The sequence below is a fragment of the Oenanthe melanoleuca genome, chromosome 3 (assembly GCF_029582105.1).
Source record: "Oenanthe melanoleuca isolate GR-GAL-2019-014 chromosome 3, OMel1.0, whole genome shotgun sequence".
In the NCBI taxonomy this organism is placed as follows: Eukaryota; Metazoa; Chordata; class Aves; order Passeriformes; family Muscicapidae; genus Oenanthe; species Oenanthe melanoleuca.
In genome coordinates, this window is record NC_079336.1 from 53,482,538 (window position 1) to 53,501,381 (window position 18,844).

The following is an 18,844-nucleotide window of genomic DNA, read 5'->3' on the forward strand; positions in this document are numbered from 1 at the left end:
CTTTGGCTGTGTAAACGTAACACTCAGAGCCTGAAGCCCATAAAGAACAAAACCAGGCTTAAGGCACTCTGTAAAAATGCTGGAGATACCGTGCAGAGCTACTAAGCGATGGTAAATTCAGAATCCTGGTTTCCAAAGCCTTGCCCGTGTTCACCCAAAGGCGGTGGATCCGTGTCTGAAGGTAGCCACAGGGTGGCAGCGCTGCCCCACGCTGCTGTGAAACCAGCCTGGGACCAGGAGAGCAAAACCATGCACTCCCAGCTGATTTGAAGTGAAAACTTGAAATACTTATTTTTGACAAGAGAACCTAGTCATGCATTTCAAGGATTAAACTGAATCTAGCAGAAGCAAACACGCCAACTCTGAAGAATTAAAAATTTAAATGTCATATTGCTCCTTCTATCCGAATTAAAGCTATTTTGCTACCACATCACATAAGCAAAGTACATAATTACAGAACCTCAGTTTCAGAAAATTGTCAATTCAGTGAATACTCTGCAGTACACCCATATAAATATACATTTATATAATTTTCATATAGAACCCAATATTCTTTATAAATCTGAAGTCAACTTGGCATCTCTTTCATTCATCAGTCTGGGTGGTGAGTCCTTAATGGGCCACATTGCAGGCACATTTCTGGGCTCCCATGCAAAGCACAACAGCTTTTCCAAGAGAAAATATAAGTGTAGCTGAAAGGTAGTTCATCACACAGGCTCTGCTCCCTACAGACAGCACATGGGACAGTGCCAGATTTAGAGGACGGTCCTGGACAGAGAGAACCAGTGCCATCCAGGCACCCCCACTGCGTCCACATGTCCCATTCTGTCTGCCCGCTAAGCGTGTACCATGTGCTCACTTTCCAAGGATGAAAAGATCTGGGCATTGAATGAGAGCAAAGCAGCAGTCTTTCTTTAGTAATTTTAACATTAGAAACTGAAAAAAAAAAGGTACTGAGAACCTCACAGAACTCATGGGACTTGGGTGTATTTGAGACTTCTCAGTCACCTGTTCATATCTTTGTTTCACTTGGGGTGAGCAGACTGCTCACACACCAAGCTCCCACAGGTTATTACTGCTGTGGAGTAGCCCTTCAATACCAAAGACATTTCAAATAAAAAAAAAAACAAAACAAACAAACAAAAAACAAACAAACAAAAAAAAAAAAAAAAAAAAAAAAACAACAACAACAAAAAAACCCACCAAAACTCAACCAAAACTAGAATGATTTTTAAGACAAGAGACAGTGACCAGAGGCGTGCAAGATGCACGCAGGGAGCAGCAATGCAGTGTGCTGCTGCGGTGAGCCTTAATGCCCGCTGGCTCCTGTCAGACCAACGCTGACCCCTCGGCTCGGTCAGAGCGCGTGTGGAGCGGCCAGGCCGGAGAGCAAGGGGCTGCAGCAAGCCGGAGGTGCCAGGGCCAGCGCCCCAGAAAGGCCTGGTGAGGGCACGGTGTCCACAGGGTCTGAGCCGAACACTGCATCAGCTCTCCAGCGGCCTGGCAGCCAAGGGCGCTGCCTTGGACACGCTCGAGCTGCAGCCTCTTATCAGCTCCGCAAGCTTTAGGACATAACAATGGCAGAAGCTGATGCACAGGAAGCTCCAGCTGAACATGAGGAAGAACTTTACAGCGCGGGTGACCGCGCACTGGAACAGATTGTCCAGAGAGGAGTCTCCCGCACTGGGGATACTCAAGATCCCCCTGGACACAGTCCTGTGCCATGTGCTGTGGGCTGACCCTGCTCGAGCAGGGGGTCGTAGCAGGGACCCACTGCGGCCCTTCGCCCTGTGACTCCGCGGGGAGCGGCGCACGGCGGGCCCGCTGGGGCGCTCGGCGGCTCCGGGGGCGGCGGACGGCAGCGGAAGCGCTGCAAGCGCGGCCCCCTCCCTCCCTCCTGCTCCCTCCCTCCGCGCCGTGACTTCCGGCGGCCGCTCTAGCCGCGCCGCGTCTATGCCCGCGGCGCTGGGGGATGTTTATTGTCGCGGCGCGTCGGCCCAGCACCCGGAGCGCCGCCGGGCGACCCACCGACCGGCACCGCGCTGCGCCGCGCCCTGCCCTGCCCTGAGCGCCGCCCGCCCGCCCGCACGGTAACGGCCGCCGCCCGCCGACGGGCCGCGCTCCTGCTCCTCCTCCCCCTCGCCGCGTCTCGGGTCCGCGGGCCCGGCCCGGCAGGAGCCGCCGCTGCCGCCGTTGAGCCCCCGCGTCCCGCCCCTCTCCGCCGCCGCTGCTGCCCGGCCGAGGTGAGGGAGGCGGCGCGGGGCCTCCCCGCCCGGCCGCGGCCCTGCCGGTGCCTCCCGCCGCGGTGCCGATGGCGCCCGGGGCGGGAGGGTGAGCGTGGCCGGGGCAGGGAGGGGAAGGGGCAGGGCATCCTGCGGAGGAGCGGCCCGCTCGCCGAGGAGCCCGGCCGGCCCCGAGGGCTTTGTGGCGGCCCGTGCCCTGCGGCGGCCGGTGCCCGCACAGCCGGCGCTGCCGGGCGGCGCAGCTCGGCGTGGCCGGGCCGCCTCGCTGCCGGCGCTTTGTTTGTGCCGTGCCGGCCGCGGAAGTTTCGGGCTGGGCTTGAGGGGGGAGAAGAAATAGTCGCTGACCAGAGCGTTGTGACGCTGCTGCATGTGGGGCTTTGAGTGAGATTCCCAGCAGCGGGAATAGGAAGGGTACTGGTGCTTCCTCAGCCGGTAAAAATGTTTGTGAGGGGGTAAGAGGCTTACCCGTTACCTTAAAATATTTTGTTGCAGCTAAACGCTTTTTACTTTTCTTACAACGTTTCATCATTTTGGAATGGCCACCTAACTTTTTAGTTCAGACTTTTGTCATGATTATGGTGATTTTCCACGTATTATAAAGAGCAAAAGGATTCTTCTTAATGCTTGGCATTCAAGTATTCCTGGATGTTCTGAAGGAAAAATAGCACAAACTTGAGTTCAAGTGCATCTTGCTGTGAATATGAATGGACCTTCTGATGAGAGAAAGATTTGAGGAAAATGGCGTGTTATGAATTATTTAAAATATGCATTCTTGTCTTGCTCTATACGCTGTGTGGTTTTATTCTTGCAAATGGTTTTGTGTTGGATGGCCCCATGGAGATGCAGTACACTTATCCAAGAGCAGGATCCAAGCCCTACTTGCTTATGATATAGCTGATATTATGACTCTGGGCAGGAAACTAACTGAACAAATCCTTGCTTTGATACTGGCTTTGCATGTATTTGAAAATTTTCTCCCCCAAAATATAGTCATGACTCTGCAAATCCTGAATGGTGAGAATAGTAGCTTCAAGATGGCCTTTTGCTTTAGTCATAGTTTAACTTGCCATTGCAACAGAAAGTAAAAGCATGCCCCACTAGCTCCGTGGCTGGAAATAGGAAAGTTGTTTGGAGTAGAGGATGTTTTGTACAGACAGTAGTAGCTGTGTTGCTCTTGGTTTCATGGACACCATATGTGTCTAAGGATTCAAGCAGATTTCAGAGGTCTGTCACCTCCAGCATTTCATATGGACCCATTTCCTGGGGGACTGAACACAAATCTTTAAAAGTACATCTTCAGTGGAAAGATGTAATAGTCTATCCCCATTCCTGACAGCTTTATTTATTCTCCATTCTCATATGGAAACGTCCTGTAGAGGTTCATGTTAACTTCTTCAAAGATGCCTTTCAGGCATTAGTTTGATGAATGTCTACTGACACAGTAGTGACCAATATCCCTTCAGCTGAGCTGTTGGAATTGTTTGTGGAGTTGGTCAGTTTGTGAACTTCTTTGGAGAAAGGTTAAAAATAACCAGTAAAAGTTGCTTATACTTAGACTGTTGGTGAAAAAGGTGTTTATTAAACTGTTCTGACATTAACATAACCATTGTTAGATATCCCTCATCTACCTTTATAGCTCCGAGTTTCTTGGATCAAAGGTAGTCAAGAGCTTAAAATAATACTTTGTTTATATACCCCATCCCAAGTGCCTTTCCTCTTTCTTTGATGATGGTGCTGTGGTTAGTTTGGAACTTTCTGAAGATAGATTGCTGGCTTTTTTAAGATGGCAAGATTTCCGTGCAGGCTGTTTTGTCTTCATGTGTGTTTATAGAGTATCTAAAATAGTATGTCTGTGAATCTAACAGTGGATGTAGGGGTAGTGCTTTAAGAACTTGAGTGTTCATTCCTCCCTCCAAAGTATTTCTTATTCTGTGGAGTTTCTCTAGTTTCAGTGTAGGATACATTACAGTGTCAAATATCCTTGCATTAGCTTTTGTTGTTGTTTTTATTTTTGTGTTCATTATCATACTTAATCTATCTACATTTTTTTCTTCCCTTTTTTTTTTTTTTCCTCTTAGGGTAATATTCCAGATGTATCCCTGAAATCTGTGTTGAAAAGAAAGAACAAGCTTCTAAAATTTCCCTGATAAAATGATGTAAATTTCTGCAGAGATGTATTTAAACTTGTTTCCTCTGTCAGGATAGATTGTGTTACACTGGTGCAAAACAACTTGAAATCAAAGTTAGCTAGTTTCTTGTGTTGAAGAAAGTCAAATGAAGTACATAATTTAAAAGAAATGCTGTGCAAGTAGACAAATTATTTTCAAATTTAACCTATTATTAAATTAGCATTAGCTGGCGAAACATAATTTTAGAAATGAGATTTAGACTGCCAAAATTCTACAGTTCAGATGAGAGAACCTTCAAAGGGCAAAATTAATCAACAAAATCTAAGCTGAGCTCAATAGAATCAACTTAAGCATTTGCAAATCCAGAACTGGAAAGAACCAGATGTTTGGTTTCTACTCAGCCTCTCTGTTCTGCAAGTGTAGCTGCATAAGTATGGAATATAAATAGACTTATATGTAAGGAGCATTATTTTCCTCATTTTGCAGAAAAGATACAGATATGCAGAAATTCATGTTTTGGGAAATAACAGTCAGTGCTAGGGTAGAGTGTATGAATAGCAGAGAATACAAGAGACAGCTGGGAAAGAGAGGATCAGAATGTTCCAGCTGGTCATGCTTGCTGGAGATATGTGTAAATAAGAGCAACATCTTTCTGTCTTGGACACTCTTAGATACTTTTTGTAAATATGTTCTTCAGTTTTGCTTTTTGTGTGTGTGTAGTCCGTGTATTTTTAAAGAAAGTTTAAGTTGCTTTTGTTCTCATGGTTCCTTTGAATTTGAAACTATTTAAGGCTTCTGAAAGAAAGGTAACAGGACATCTTTTCTGTAGATTATTTTTTCCTGCGTTATAAGTAAGGTGTGAGACATTAAAATGAATGCTTAAATCAAAGATTGTGATACCTTAACGCTTACTTACTGCTCTGTCACAAGTATCCAAGCCTAGAAACCTTTTGGTTTACCCACTCTTTCCCAGCCATGCCTTGGAAGAGTTTTACATTGTATTTGGATGCTTAATAGGAATGGGTGTGTTCAAAATTATGGATATAATATATACAATTCCAAATTAAAAAGTCCCTCCTTTAGGATCTGATGTCTTGAGCTTTCAGAACATGGCTAATTAAAATGGGGGCACACCACTGTAATCTGTGCAATTTTTTTCCTCTTAATATCTATGCAAGTAGATTGTTCTTCTAACCAAGATACATTGTAATTGCTGCAAACATCCTTACTGACAGCTCCACAGCCGCCTTTCTGCCTTAATAATAGATCTTTTCCTTTTAAATTATAATTTTTCTCTCTTTTCAACCACTTTTTCCTTTGTTCTGAATGAGCACATGACTTTTCTCCCTGGATCTTTTTAAGATAAGCCATGTTTTATGGGGACATTATTGTACAATACTATGATTTGCTCAGATGTTAGCAACCTTTCAATGGTGTTATGCACAATACTGATGTTCTTTCAGAATGTAGAGGCTGAGTGAGCCAGCAGATGCTCGCTGATAATTGGGAGATACTGCTGATTGGTGGTATCTTGTGTACAATCTTTCCTGGGTTCCAGTAATGAACTCAGCAAGAGCCAGGAGTTGGAGCCAGGGTGGAAAACAAATGCCTCTCTGAAGATGCCATGGGTTCCAGCTCTGTTCTGGCCCTGCCTGCATGCCATTCAAAATTTGCACATGTGCTATCTTTGGATCTGGTGCCATAAATTACTTGCCCAATCTGTAGTAGTCCATCAAAACCAGATGGGATAAGTAATTTCTAACTTTGAGCATTCATGTATTTTTTGGTTCAATAAAAAAGATTAGAAGAGGGATCTGGGAGTACTAATTAGTTACTGTTTGTTCTCTTCTTTGCCTGCATTCCCTCCACCCCCACACATAACCTTTGGTTTTTCTGTTTTCCTCTTGCTGTTTCTTCATCTCTTTTCTGTATTATCATCCATCTTGCCTTTTCTTATATTGGACAAGCCAACAATTACAGAATAATTCTTTCAGCAAGGAGCAAGCTGCAGAGTGTAAGAAGTAACCACCACAGCAGCTGACCCAGTATGTTGTGCACATCTGCATATAGTTTGTTTCTTCTGTGTTGTCAGTGAGCGATAGTCAAAGATACACCTTGTGTTCTTGGTTACAGACTATGGCCTGATGTTTAGAAAGGTATAGTCAGATGAAAATACTGATAATAACTTTAATGTTGTCTCTTGAAGATTTCTAATATAGAACATAAGGCAAAAACCAATTAAAGTGATATAAATAAGTAATAGTCTGTTCTTGATGCATAGTGTTCTACTTCTTCCACGGCAATGACCATGTGAAGCGTTTCACTATGTGACAGTTCTTCTTTGATTTTGGTCTTTGCTTTCCTTTTTGTTTCTTTTGGATTAAATACTTCTAGTTAAAGTCCTTTCCACTGTATACACTGTTTCTCTTGTCCCCTCTCATTTCTTCACCTGAGATTTATTTGAGATGCCTGCTGTCTTGGCTTTGTATGGTTGCAGAAGAGATGTCGGGCGTTCTTGGGCTGGGATGAATGTTAGCCCAGCTGCTGGTGTATGGATTCTCTTTCCCAGCTGAGGGTGTGTGAGGAGTGTTACCTTTGATGTGCATGGGCAGCCTGGACACTTCCTGGGTGCCTTAGGTTTGCAGTGCACCCTGTGCCTTCAGTTACCCATGCTTTTCCTCAGAAACATTCCATCTCACTGCCTGTACAATGCCTTCCTGTGGGCAGTGCAGAGGGTCAGCCCAGAATGGTGCTGCCACCAGGACATTTTGTATAGTTTTCTTTAAGCTATTATTGGGAGAGATAGGCCACGAGTGCTGGATGAAGATGGGAAAGCTGTGGTAGCAGGCTGTCTACAGAATGCAGTTTGTGTAACTGGTGTGAGTTCAAAGTTATTCATAGGCTCATCCATTCCAACACAAATGTCAAACTGTTCAGAATTATCAACTTCAGCAGTCAGAGAAGTGTATTTTCCTGAGGTGTCTAATGACATCCTCAAACAAGCTGAGGAAAGATTATCCACTGGACCTATGGAAGAAGGTTCAGTAATCTTTACAGTGTCTTAATATACTTAGTAAGAATTGTAACATATTTAACTGGCAATTTAAAATACTCTTTTATATATATGTGTGTGTGTATGCACTTCAATGCACTTCATTTCTGTTAAGTCTGGCAACATGGTTTTGAATAAGTTTCCTCCTATTTTCTAGCACAAAGGATGCTGACCTCCACCTCCCTCACATTATTAAAGGAGTAAGAGCATAGTAACTTCTGCTTCTTGTCTCTTTTAAGGGGAAAATGTATACAATGACATTAATAGCCAATTTCCTATTGGTATGCTTAATTTTTTTCACTTTTGCTTCTCAGGATGTGATCTTCGTGGTGAGCTGGTGGGAAAATTGAGTTGTAAATCACCCCAATGGATGCGGACAGTGATGTTGCACTGGACATTTTAATCACAAATGTAGTGTGTGTTTTTAGAACAAGATGCCATTTAAACTTGAGGAAGATTGCATTAGAAGGAGCAAATGTGATATACAAGCGTGATGTTGGGGTAAGAGATTTAACATACTTCAGTTATCTGTTTTTAGAAGTGTTCCTTAAGCTGAGCATTCTTCTGCTTAAAACCTGTGTATGGTGGATAGAGAAAAGCAGAATTTTCTTTCTCTATATCTCTTGCTGTAGGTATTTAGTCACTAATACACTACTTGTATGGTAATGAGAATGATGAAATGCTGTCTCAGGAGACAGCACTTGGTGAGGTGAATATTGGATACAAGGTATGTGATGAGGCCTCCTACACCTCAGCATCTATTTTGCCTCCCAAAATTTGATGTCTGTGTCAAGAAAATATATCTTGATAAGGAGTCACCAATGTCAAATCCCTGTAATAAAAAAATCAGCATGGTGCTTGTAATTTTCAGTTTTTTATTCAGTGAAAAATAACTTCATTTGTGTACACTGAGTCATTGGCTATTTTGTGCTTATTTTGCTCTTCTCAGGAGCTAGGGTTTTTTGATTACTGAAAGAGATGAAGGAGCAGTTCAAGCCTGTCAAAACTAAAGGGAGTTTTAGTGTAACTTTAATTGATTTGGCTAACAGGTAATTTTTTTTTCCAGTATAAAATTGAGTTACTCCTAATTTCCAACTTTTCTACTTTTCTTTTTTAGAAGGTTTTAATGAAGCTTAGGAAACCTAGGATTACGGCCACAATTTGGTCCTCAGGAAAAGTTATTTGCACAGGAGCCACAAGGTGAGTTCATGAAGATCCTTTCTCTAGCTCTAAATCCTTGTGCACTTTAAAATCCAACGTTGTAAATGAAGAAAAGATGGTACTTGCTGCTGCTTAGGTTGGCTTATGCTGGATCACATGTAGATCTTCTACGTATTTGGGAGGAAGTTTTCTGTTTGAAGTGTTTGTCTCAGTGCTGAAATCTTTAACAACATCAGTTTAGCTATCTTGGGAGAGCAGCAGGGAAAATTGCCTTATTAAGAAAATCCTAAAGAGATTTGGGAAGCCTTTAAGAATTCTGTGTATTTAGCTAGAATTTGAGACTTGGGAAGGGATGACCTTTCCTGAGGATATCTCTTATTTTTTCACAAAACCCCACCTGAATTAATCAAGTTTTACAGTTTTGAAGGACTGGAAAGAAGAAAAAGCAGGTTCTCAGTTCAGATACATCTGACACTCAGTAAACTTTTAAGAGCTGAATTCCTTTAAGATATATCTGCATTTCAAAGTAAGGATAAGGTACCAAAAAATAGTACATTTGCATACTTTCTGTGTATGATCTCTGTTCCAAAATTAAAGAGGATTGTTCAGGATGTTAACTCCAGACTCCCCATGATCTTATTTATCTGTTAAGGGCACTTAAAATCATGTATGATTAGAACGTGTCTCTTAGTTCAGCTGAAGCCAAGTGCCAAGATATTCTTCAAACAGGGCATGAAGGACTCCATTGGAATGCCTATCTAGTTAAAATGGAATACTTGCAGTAGGATGAAGTGAAAGCTGTCCCTGAGATCATGGTTGATATGCTACATTGTATAATGATCCATTTTGTAGTCTGAGTTGCTGTTGTTGTGTGTGTGTGCACAACTATATACTCCTGTTAATGCTAGATCCTTTTCTTTCTCTTTTGTAGTGAAGAAGAAGCTAAATTTGGTGCCAGACGACTAGCTCGTAGTCTACAGAAACTAGGTTTTCAGGTAATTCTGATGTAAAAGAACTTGCACAACTCAAGCAATGCTGGTAGTTAATTTTTTAGAAAGAAAGAAGAGGATGTATAATAATTTAGCAGTTAACATGTTTTCTGTCAGATGCCCCTTTTGTGTCGGAATACATTTTCCAGATGCTGGTTAAAGAGAAGCTGTTTTGTTTTGTGGATTTGACTTTTGTTTGGCAGCTCAGAGCAGTGCTTCTTCACTGGATAATGAACAACAAAATTTGTTTAATATATGAACCACCCACAGATGTGTGGGTGAATTAGAATAGAATTTACAGTATCTCAAAAGATTGATTTGGAAAATGCTGAAACTTTACTGTAATTGGAACATAATATTCTCTCATTTCTGATGGAATAGCAGATACATTTCCATCTTAAGAAGGGCAAGTTTGAACCTCTAAAATTAAAGAGGAAGGAAAAAAGGTGCTCCTGTACTGTCATGTTGCACAACTGGAAATAAGCCAAATAAAATACTTAGGAAAGGAAACACCCTCTTTTATCTGAGTTTGGGTTAACATTACCAGTCAGGAACACCACATGCATTTCATAGTATGGGTTGAAAAACAGCAACATGAACCACTTATAATGACACGATTTGGTGCTCTAAAACTTCCTGGTAGTCTGTTGTGCTTTTTACAGACAAGTTCAGTTTAGGGACAGGCAATTAAATAGACACAGTAGCTGTCACTTTTAGGGAGAGGCTACTTTTGATTATAGTACATAAAGGCAGTGGTGGCAGCCTATGCTGGTAATGCTGCATCAGACTCCAGCAAAAGTGTGACAATCCTACTGTCACAAATGTGTACTTTGCACCCAGCCCTTTAAAGCTGGAATGGAATGTAGTCAGTGAGGTGCACAGTACTTCAGGGTGGACACACCAAGTTTTGTCATAAAGTGAGCAGTTTGTATTTTGAAGATTAAGTTTATTTAAGGCTAAGTTGCTGCTTTCTAACTATCTTTCTAAATATCTTTCTAATACCTTTCTAAAAAGTATAGATTGAAGAAGAACAGCCATTTAAAGTTTAAGCAATCACAGAAAACAAGCAAAAGTTTCCCTGGTGACACTGCCAACACTGACCTCTCAGCAGTGTTGTTTCTTTGTATGGCAGTTGTCTGTCGGCTATTTTGTTGTCATCTAAAGTGTCTGTGGTAAAGAATAACTGAAAGTTATTCAAATAGTTTGAGTTGGGTTTCAGAAAGTTAGAGCAGAAAACTAGTTTGCTCTACTGGCCACTGGATATTTAAAGCAAAACAGTTGTCACCTTTTTTCTTATTCTTAGCTTTAATGCAAGTGCTGTATAGGAATAAGGCATTAAAGAAGTTTACAACAATATTTAAGCTTTTTCTCTGCTTACTTTGATATTCCATGAGCTGTTAAATTTAGTTTATTTTCAGTGGGGAGGTGTTTAGTTTCAGTTGAGTTTCTGTGTTTCATCCTTAAACAGCACTATAACCGTTCTGCTGTAGTGACCATGATAAAACTGTGAGGTATCTAGTTCAGCAGTTACTGCACCACAGGGGGATAATGTAAATGGTCTGAGTCCATTAAGTACTCTTTAGATGCCTGTTAGAAAGGCATCAGTCTCAAGGTTCTAATATTGACTCATCAAAATATGCTAAGTTGTAGCTTTGTCTTTTTTTTTTTTTTTTGTAACCCATGCGTCTGACTTCCTGTAAAGTAAATTTCTAATGTCTTTTCTTTCCATCTCTTTTGAAAAGGTAATTTTCACAGATTTTAAAGTTGTGAATGTTTTAGCAGTGTGCAACATGCCCTTTGAGATCAGATTGCCAGAATTTACAAAGAATAACAGACCTCATGCGAGGTACGTAGGACTTTAAAGAATTTTCTTAAGCTTTTATTTTTCAGTTCTAGATCTCTCTTTTTTACTTTTCATTTTGTTTTCTAGTTATGAACCAGAACTTCATCCTGCCGTGTGTTACAGAATAAAATCTCTCAGAGCTACCTTACAGATTTTTTCCACAGGCAGTATCACAGTTACAGGTATTTTAATGTCAAAAAATAAATATTTAACTTGTTGGGAATATTTAACTTTAGAGCCAGTAGGTTTGGGAAAGCAAGATGTTTAAAACAATCAAAAGATAATGTTGAAAGCATTTAGTTTTCCCTTGCTACTAGTTTGTTTTTGAGTGAAAGTGCCAGAAGGGTTGTAGAGAAAGTGTTATTATTGGTAGGTTCAAAAAATTAGTTAGACTGAATGTACACAGTCTGATTTTTTTCATGAAACCAAAAGCAAAATAGCACTTAAGAATGCAGGTAATTATTGTTTTTTAAAGCATTTGAATTTTCTTCCTTTTTTCTTCCGTTCGTAGAGATGTTAACTACTCCATCTAGCATTAACAGCCCTTTCATGAATACGTATTTCCAAACTGCAGATTTGTGGAAACTCAGAGGGTAGTATAGCATTTTGTCATAAATGAAGCTCAGCAATATTTGCAGTTCTTCAGACTTGTGCTATCTTCTGTTAGAGCTCAGCTAAGAGAACCACCACTGAATAACAGACATCAGTGATTTTTCCCATGTAATCAGAGACATGATGTCCTGGGTCTTGGAGAGGCCATGCCATTTTTTCCTCTCTTCATCATTTTCATTTTTCATTCTCTTTTCTGTTTGCTTGTGAGATGTCTACCACCAGTGTCCAGGTAGAAGAAGTCATGTTTTTCAGAGAATACATGTTAAAATGCCACAGAACCAAAAAAAATCATTGTGTATCCCTTTAGCGGGAATTTTGTCTTGCAGTTGTTAGAGCTCAGCTACTGGTTCAGAAGCTGGGTAAGGGTTTTTTTATTTTCACATCTTAATTCCTTAACAAATGCCTATGTTTATGCAGAACATTTCCCAGAAGGTATTGGAAGCAGTGTTTTCTAAAGAAGACAAACTTCTATCAGATTTAGTAATCTAAAAATGAAGGGCTAAAAAGTATTTCAAGATTGCAGCATATGTTTGGAACAGTGCAACTGGTCTAGCCAAAACTAAAAACTAAATTTAAAATAAATAAGAAGCCTTAGTATCACTGCAGTAATAAAAAAGCTCTCAGCATGTCTTGTCAGCCTCCTAATGACATTCAGCTCTCTTTAAGATTCTTAGTACTTCACTGCTTATAAAATCACTTCAATATTTTCACAATTTTCCTTTCAAATATGAAGGTAAATATGGTAAACATAGAAGTTTTGCATCCTTCTAGTTTAGTTGTTGCAGTGAGTTTGAAAATTAACTCAGACCTGATTTTGTAGGCTTCTGCTTTGCCTCTCTTCTAGAGGAAAAAAATGTCCAGAGTCTTACATTTCTTATTCTAAAAATGTTTTAAATTACTTTTCAACTTTGCTGCACTCCTCCTCAAGTGCGTCCAGATGAAGTTTCTAGTTGAAGTTCTAGTACTTGTAATACCTCTGACTCAGGGAATTTTATTTGAGATACATAATTAGAAACGTTACAAAAACCCAGGAAGGTGGGTTCTTTTTATGGGACATGTATAAAAATATTTCATTACTTTCATAAAATATAATAAAAATCACTAGCATATAATAGAAAAAAGTATTGTTTCTTTGACTCTAAAATGAGAAATAAGGGGGGTGCTTAGGGGGGTTTTGCAGTTTTGTTTTGTTTTTTCCTTCTCTTATATGCCCTAGAATAATGATCCAGTTTTTACATCTCTTGACACTTAGAGAGAGCAGCATCTTTTTGCTGGAACTCTTTGCTTACTCATATTCTCACTTTTTGAAGGCTTCTCCTTTCCTGAGAACTTTCCTTTCTAATAACAGCCAAATTTATGGAGGGTGCAGTATCTACCTAGAAGACAGGTATCTTTCACCAGGCTTGTTTTATGCTGAGTGCTTCACTTGATCACTTTGAAAATATAGGAAGAATCCTACTCTTGTCCAATTGCTTTCTGACTGAGCATGTAAAACAATAATTACTGAAGTAATTTATGCTTAAGTTACTGTTTTTTGGGAGTAATTTTGAACAGTTCTCAATACTTGGAAGAAACTTTTGAAGTCTGAAGTGGGGTTATAAAACTCCTGAGTTCCTACTCATCAAGGCGTGTGAGAAATTGCTCTTCTCCTTTATTTGCATCACCAAGCTTCTATCCAGAATTAATATCCTCTGGCATGTTACTGCTCACTTATTTTATCTTAATTTTCCATTGTGTAAAGTGGTCTGGTACCAGCAGAAAGCATTGGTAGGTCATTTTTCCTTTTCTTTGCCTGTATACTCATAGTAACCTCCACATGTTTCATCCTGGGATGATAAAACCATTCCCTGGCTTGCAGATTTTGTCCTGAAATCAGTGATGAAGCTATTTGCAGAACCCAGGATAGAAAGTAATGGTCTATAATTTTCAAACCTAAAATAACCTTGTTTGTAATGTACTTCAGTTAAATCCAGCATTATTTAACAGTAGCTTTTGTTGGTAGTTTTTTAAAGCAAGAGCTAAAAGTGGCTCGGCTTGAAGAAATACAAAGTCCTAGAAGATTGACATAAGTAAAAGAACTTATGTTGCCTCTGCCACTCAGCCTTTTCTCTGGGCTGTTTAAGCCAGTAAATTGAAAATCAGCCAGGTTGTTATGAAATTAAATGACAGTATTATTTTACTGTACTCTATCCTTTGACAGATGTAGAGCATCTTGCAGACTTACTCACAAGAAAAGACTTTCACATGAAATGTGAAATGAAACAGAGAAAGACTGTTTAGGAGAAATGGGGGAGAACTTACTGTCTGTGGTATGAAGCTGTGATTGCTAATAATATTAAGGTTTTTTTAAAGGTACTGTTGTTGTTTTAATTTCTGATTCCATGATATTTCTCTTCCTACTGCCTTTTTTCTTTTTTCTTTAACTGTCTCTCAGGGCCAAACGTAAAGGCTGTTGCCAGTGCTGTGGAACAGATTTATCCATTCGTGTTTGAAAGCAGGAAATAAATTTTGTAATTCACCACTTGATGGTTAGGTTCCCTAACCGAGCACCTTCAAAGACTGCTGCACATTGGACTAAAAGCAAAAAGGAAAACTGGACCAACCATAGCAGAGGAATACAGACTCTTTTACTTGCTCATGGCCACAGTATAGACTCCAGTTCTTTTGGATTTTACTCTTAACAGTGCTGTATTGTAAAAACAGAAGTTTACAAGATATGAAATTGCTGCTTTTAAAAAGACATTCTATTTATTTTTGCAGTAATTTCTGTGTATTCATAAGCAAAGCTGTCACGATGTGCACTACCTTTAAGACTTTCTTTTTTTTTTTTTTAGCTTGAGCTTGTGTTTTATTTGTGAATAGTCTTTTACATTTTTGTATGCTGAATATTGGGCACCAAAGAAGCTGTAAAAGTTATCTTTTTCACCTGATGAATGTGCACAAATAAAAGTTTGGAAAATATTTCTCTTCATACCTGTTCTGTTACGTTCCTTCCCTTTTTATATTACGATTAAAATTGTATAGTTGCAAATTAATTTGAAACAATGTAAGAATAGTCTTTTGCTGATACCTTCTGTTTCTGTTTGTAGTATGTGTAAAACTGTGCGTGGGTTAGATTGAAATCTATAGTAGTTAACGTATGTTTATCTGAGGATGAAATTTGGTTTGTTCCCAGTTCTCTTAACTACATGCCAGACTTCAAGTATTTTCTTGTTGTTACATGAAGAGAAGACATTTCTAAATATAAAGGTCTACAGCAAGTGTTTTCCCGTAGATGAATTGTAGAATATGCTGAGTTGGAAGGGAGCCATCAGGATCACCGAATCCAGCTCCTGGCTCTGCACAGGACACCCCAAGAGTCACACCATGTGCCTGAGAGCATTGTCCAAATGCTTCTTGAACTCTGTCAGGCTTGGTGCTGTGACCATTTCCCTGGGGAGCCTGTTCCAGTGCCCAGCCACCCTCTGGGTGAAAAACTTTTTCCTGGTACCTGTACTAAACCTCCTCTGACTCAGCTTCATGCTGTTTCCTCAAGTCCTCTCACTGGTCACGAGAGTGAAGAGATCAGTACCTGCCCTTCTGCTTCCCCTCGAGAGGATGTTGAAGACCACAGTGAGGTCTCTCCTCAGTCTCCTCTTCTCCAAGCTGAACAAACCAAGTGACCTCAGCCCCTCCTCATACGGCTTCCCCTCCAGACCCTTCACCACCCTTGTGGCCCTCCCTTGGAACTTTCTGATAGCTTAATTATGTTATCAACTTATGAAGCTACTGTAGAAAAAACAACTGCCTTGTCCACCTACTCAATGCAAAAGAAAAAAATTTAAATGTGAACTTCAGAAAATTGTTGTGCTTCAACTGGGGAAGATGCTGTGGTCACTCTAATCCAGCCCCAACCTGTTGCTGAATGATTAACACAGACCTTTTCTACACTCTTCTTACTGTATACTGTTTTGATGACAGGAGCTGCCAACAAGCAATGACGCTTGATTCTGGCATGTATTATTATTGGTATTAATCTTGGACTTGAAAGCCAGTAGGTGTTTCTCTCAATAAGTGCACATTTGAAACAGAAGAGGTGAATGCTTAAAAGTAACTGCAAATGCTACTTTTAAAAAAGATACAATAAATATGTATAAATGTATGTATGTCTTTTTTCCCTATCTCACTGAACAGAAAAGTAACACTGCTCTTGCATGCTGCAGGTAATGTTAAGTTCTAGGGGGTGCTAAAAATAGTAAACTGAGCTGTTACTGTACCAGAAATCACAGCTTTGAAAGAAAGGTGGAAGAACATCTGGAGGAAGCAAGTGCCTGGCATGAAGGATTTCATCTGCCTGAGGGGGTGGTGTAGGACTTGGGGCTGTCCTGTGCAGAAAATATGTAAAGGAAGGAGTAGTATAGGAAATGCTTCACCAAATCCTTCAGAACTAAAAGAAACAGAACTTTGCCATAAGTCCTAAGTGGTATGTTCATAAAAGCCTCTTTCTAGGTGTCTAGAGAATGGTTTGGGTTGGAAGGGACCTTCAAGACCATCTAGTTCCAACCCCCTTGCCATGGGCAGGGTCACCTTCCACTAGACCAGTCTGTTTAGAGCCCCATTCAACCTGGCCTTGAACACATCCAAGGATGGGGCTTCCACTACTCCAGGCAACCTGTTTCAGTACCTCACCATCCTCACAGTAAAGAGCTTCTTCCTTATACCTAATCTAAACTTACCCTCTTTTAGTTTAAAGCTGCTCCTCCTTGTCCTGTCATGACATGCCTTTGTAAAAAGTCCTTTCTCCATCTTTCTTATAGGTTACCTTCAGGTAGTGGCAAGTTGGAATTAGGTCTTCTCTTTTCCAGGGGAACAATCCCAGTTCTCTCAGCCTTTCCTCATAGGACAGGTGCTCCATCCCTCTAATCATCTTGGTGGCCTCCTCTGGACTCACTCCAGCAGGTTCATGTCCTTCCTGAGCTGGATGCAGTCCTGCAGGTGGGTCTCACCAGGGAGGAGCAGAATCCCCTCCCTTGCCCTGCTGTCCAGGCTGCTTTTGAGACAGCCCAGGATACAGCTGGCTCTCTGGGATCCAAGTGCACGTTGCTGGGTCGTGTCCAGCCTCTCATCCACCAGAACCTCCAAGTCATTCTGGGCAGGGCAGATGTCAGTCTGTTCATCCCCAGCCTGTGTTCATACCAGGGGTTGTCTGGACCCAGGTGCAGCACCCTGCACTTGGCCTTGTCAAACCACATGAGATTTGCATGGGCCCACTTCTTGAGCTTATAAGAGGGCTTATAACCATGAAAATATGATTGGCTGAGTTCAACAGTCAGGGAATGCAATGTAGCACGCTATATGTAGCAAAGCTTGCTATACCTAAATTTTCCAGTTTGTATTAAAATAATGTGGACCTTGGCACTCCTGAGGTAAGCAAAGATGTTGTGCATAGTCAAAGAGCAATAAACAAACCACCATCACAGAACGCTAGTTATTATTATTACAACTTAGAAAAAGCAGAAGGTATTTGAACAATGAACAAAGTTGTAATGGGTTTTGAGGGACAAAGTGTAGTCCCAAACTGATGATTGAGGATTTGACCATTACAACTACAGTAACTGTTACAGATTAGGCTTGCCTCTTCAGATCAAATTACAAAGCTTTTGAGTGCTACCAGTGAATATCTGGAGCTTTTATGAAGCATATGTGTCTCCTAAATTTATCTGTGGAGAAAGAGGAACATTATGCTTTGTTAGCACTGCCACGTAGTGTGAAATCTGTCTCTTAGAACAAAAATGAAAGCTAATAATGAGCTGCAATGTATTAAAATGGGCACTAGTTCTTTTGAACTGCTGCCTAGATCCATGCTATCAGTTTGAAGCCTTTGTAACAATCCATAACAGAGCCAAAAAGCACACTACCAAACTTGCAGGGTAGTATTGAAGAAAATAATAGAAATAAAAGATCCCTTGAAATGTGTGCCCACCTGTCCTTCAAGCTCTAAGGGAGCCCCAAACTGTGAAAACTATATTTTAAAATTTCTGATGATGAAGGGCATCTGGTGCTGTATGCTTATTCTCAGGGATATCACTTCTTTTCCTGCTGCTCTAAATAGGTAGGTCCCCACCTCAGTTTGGAATAGGCTTTGCTGCTGATGCTTTCTACTGTGTGCACACACAGCCCCCCGTTCCCATCGTCACCAGTTAGCATTTGTTCCTTTGCTGTGTTGTGCTGCCTCCAGCTGGTCCTGCTACCAACTCCTGCATCCTCAGTAGGAGATGCAGGCCAGACTGTGTGTCCCAGCATGCTGGCTCTCACCTACAGTGTGGGGAGCAATGCTTTGGATAAACTTACCTGTCAATCCATCATCTCTTCCTCAGTGACCGTGTTTCCTGGAGCACTGTTCATCTGTCCCTGGTTTCTCCATGTGGATCCCATGCAAAACTCCCCACAGTGCTCAGCTGTAGCACTGGCAGTGCCATGAGAAGTTCATTTCATGTTCTTTAGAGAGAAGGGTTGGTTCTATTTATGCACCCTACTAAGGGCAGTAGATTGATAACTCTGACTCATTGCTGCCTTGTGGGTTGTCACAGCTACTGGAACTTTTCCTGCAGTTTCTAGCACCATTTTATCATTCTCTGACTAGCAGTTAATGTTACCAGAGAAATTTGTGCTTATGTTTTTGGAATTGTATCCTTCTGAATTTCAACCTAGTCTTTCCCAGCTTAGTGTTGCCTGCATATTTAATAAGCATATTCTGTTCTGTAATCCAGTCCATCGATGAAGATACTGAATAATTTTAGATCTGTGACAAATTCCTTTGTGCAGTGCTTCAGAGA

At 41.0% G+C, this 18,844-nt stretch overlaps 1 protein-coding gene across 2 annotated transcripts; it reads left to right on the top strand.

The window, feature by feature from the left end:
• Positions 1–1,838: 1,838 nt before the first annotated feature.
• On the top strand, positions 1,839–16,170 carry TBPL1 (TATA-box binding protein like 1). Of its 2 annotated transcripts, none has more exons than XM_056486561.1 (7): positions 1,839–2,090; positions 7,739–7,925; positions 8,542–8,624; positions 9,517–9,580; positions 11,317–11,420; positions 11,505–11,599; positions 14,464–16,170. In XM_056486561.1, the coding sequence occupies exons 2-7, from the start codon at positions 7,791–7,793 to the stop codon at positions 14,532–14,534; spliced, it is 552 nt and encodes a 183-aa protein (XP_056342536.1). In that variant the 5' UTR covers positions 1,839–2,090; positions 7,739–7,790; the 3' UTR covers positions 14,535–16,170. The 2 variants fall into 2 exon arrangements, with proteins under 2 accessions (XP_056342536.1, XP_056342535.1); XM_056486560.1 differs by having other exon boundaries at positions 1,897–2,243.
• Positions 16,171–18,844: the final 2,674 nt, after the last annotated feature.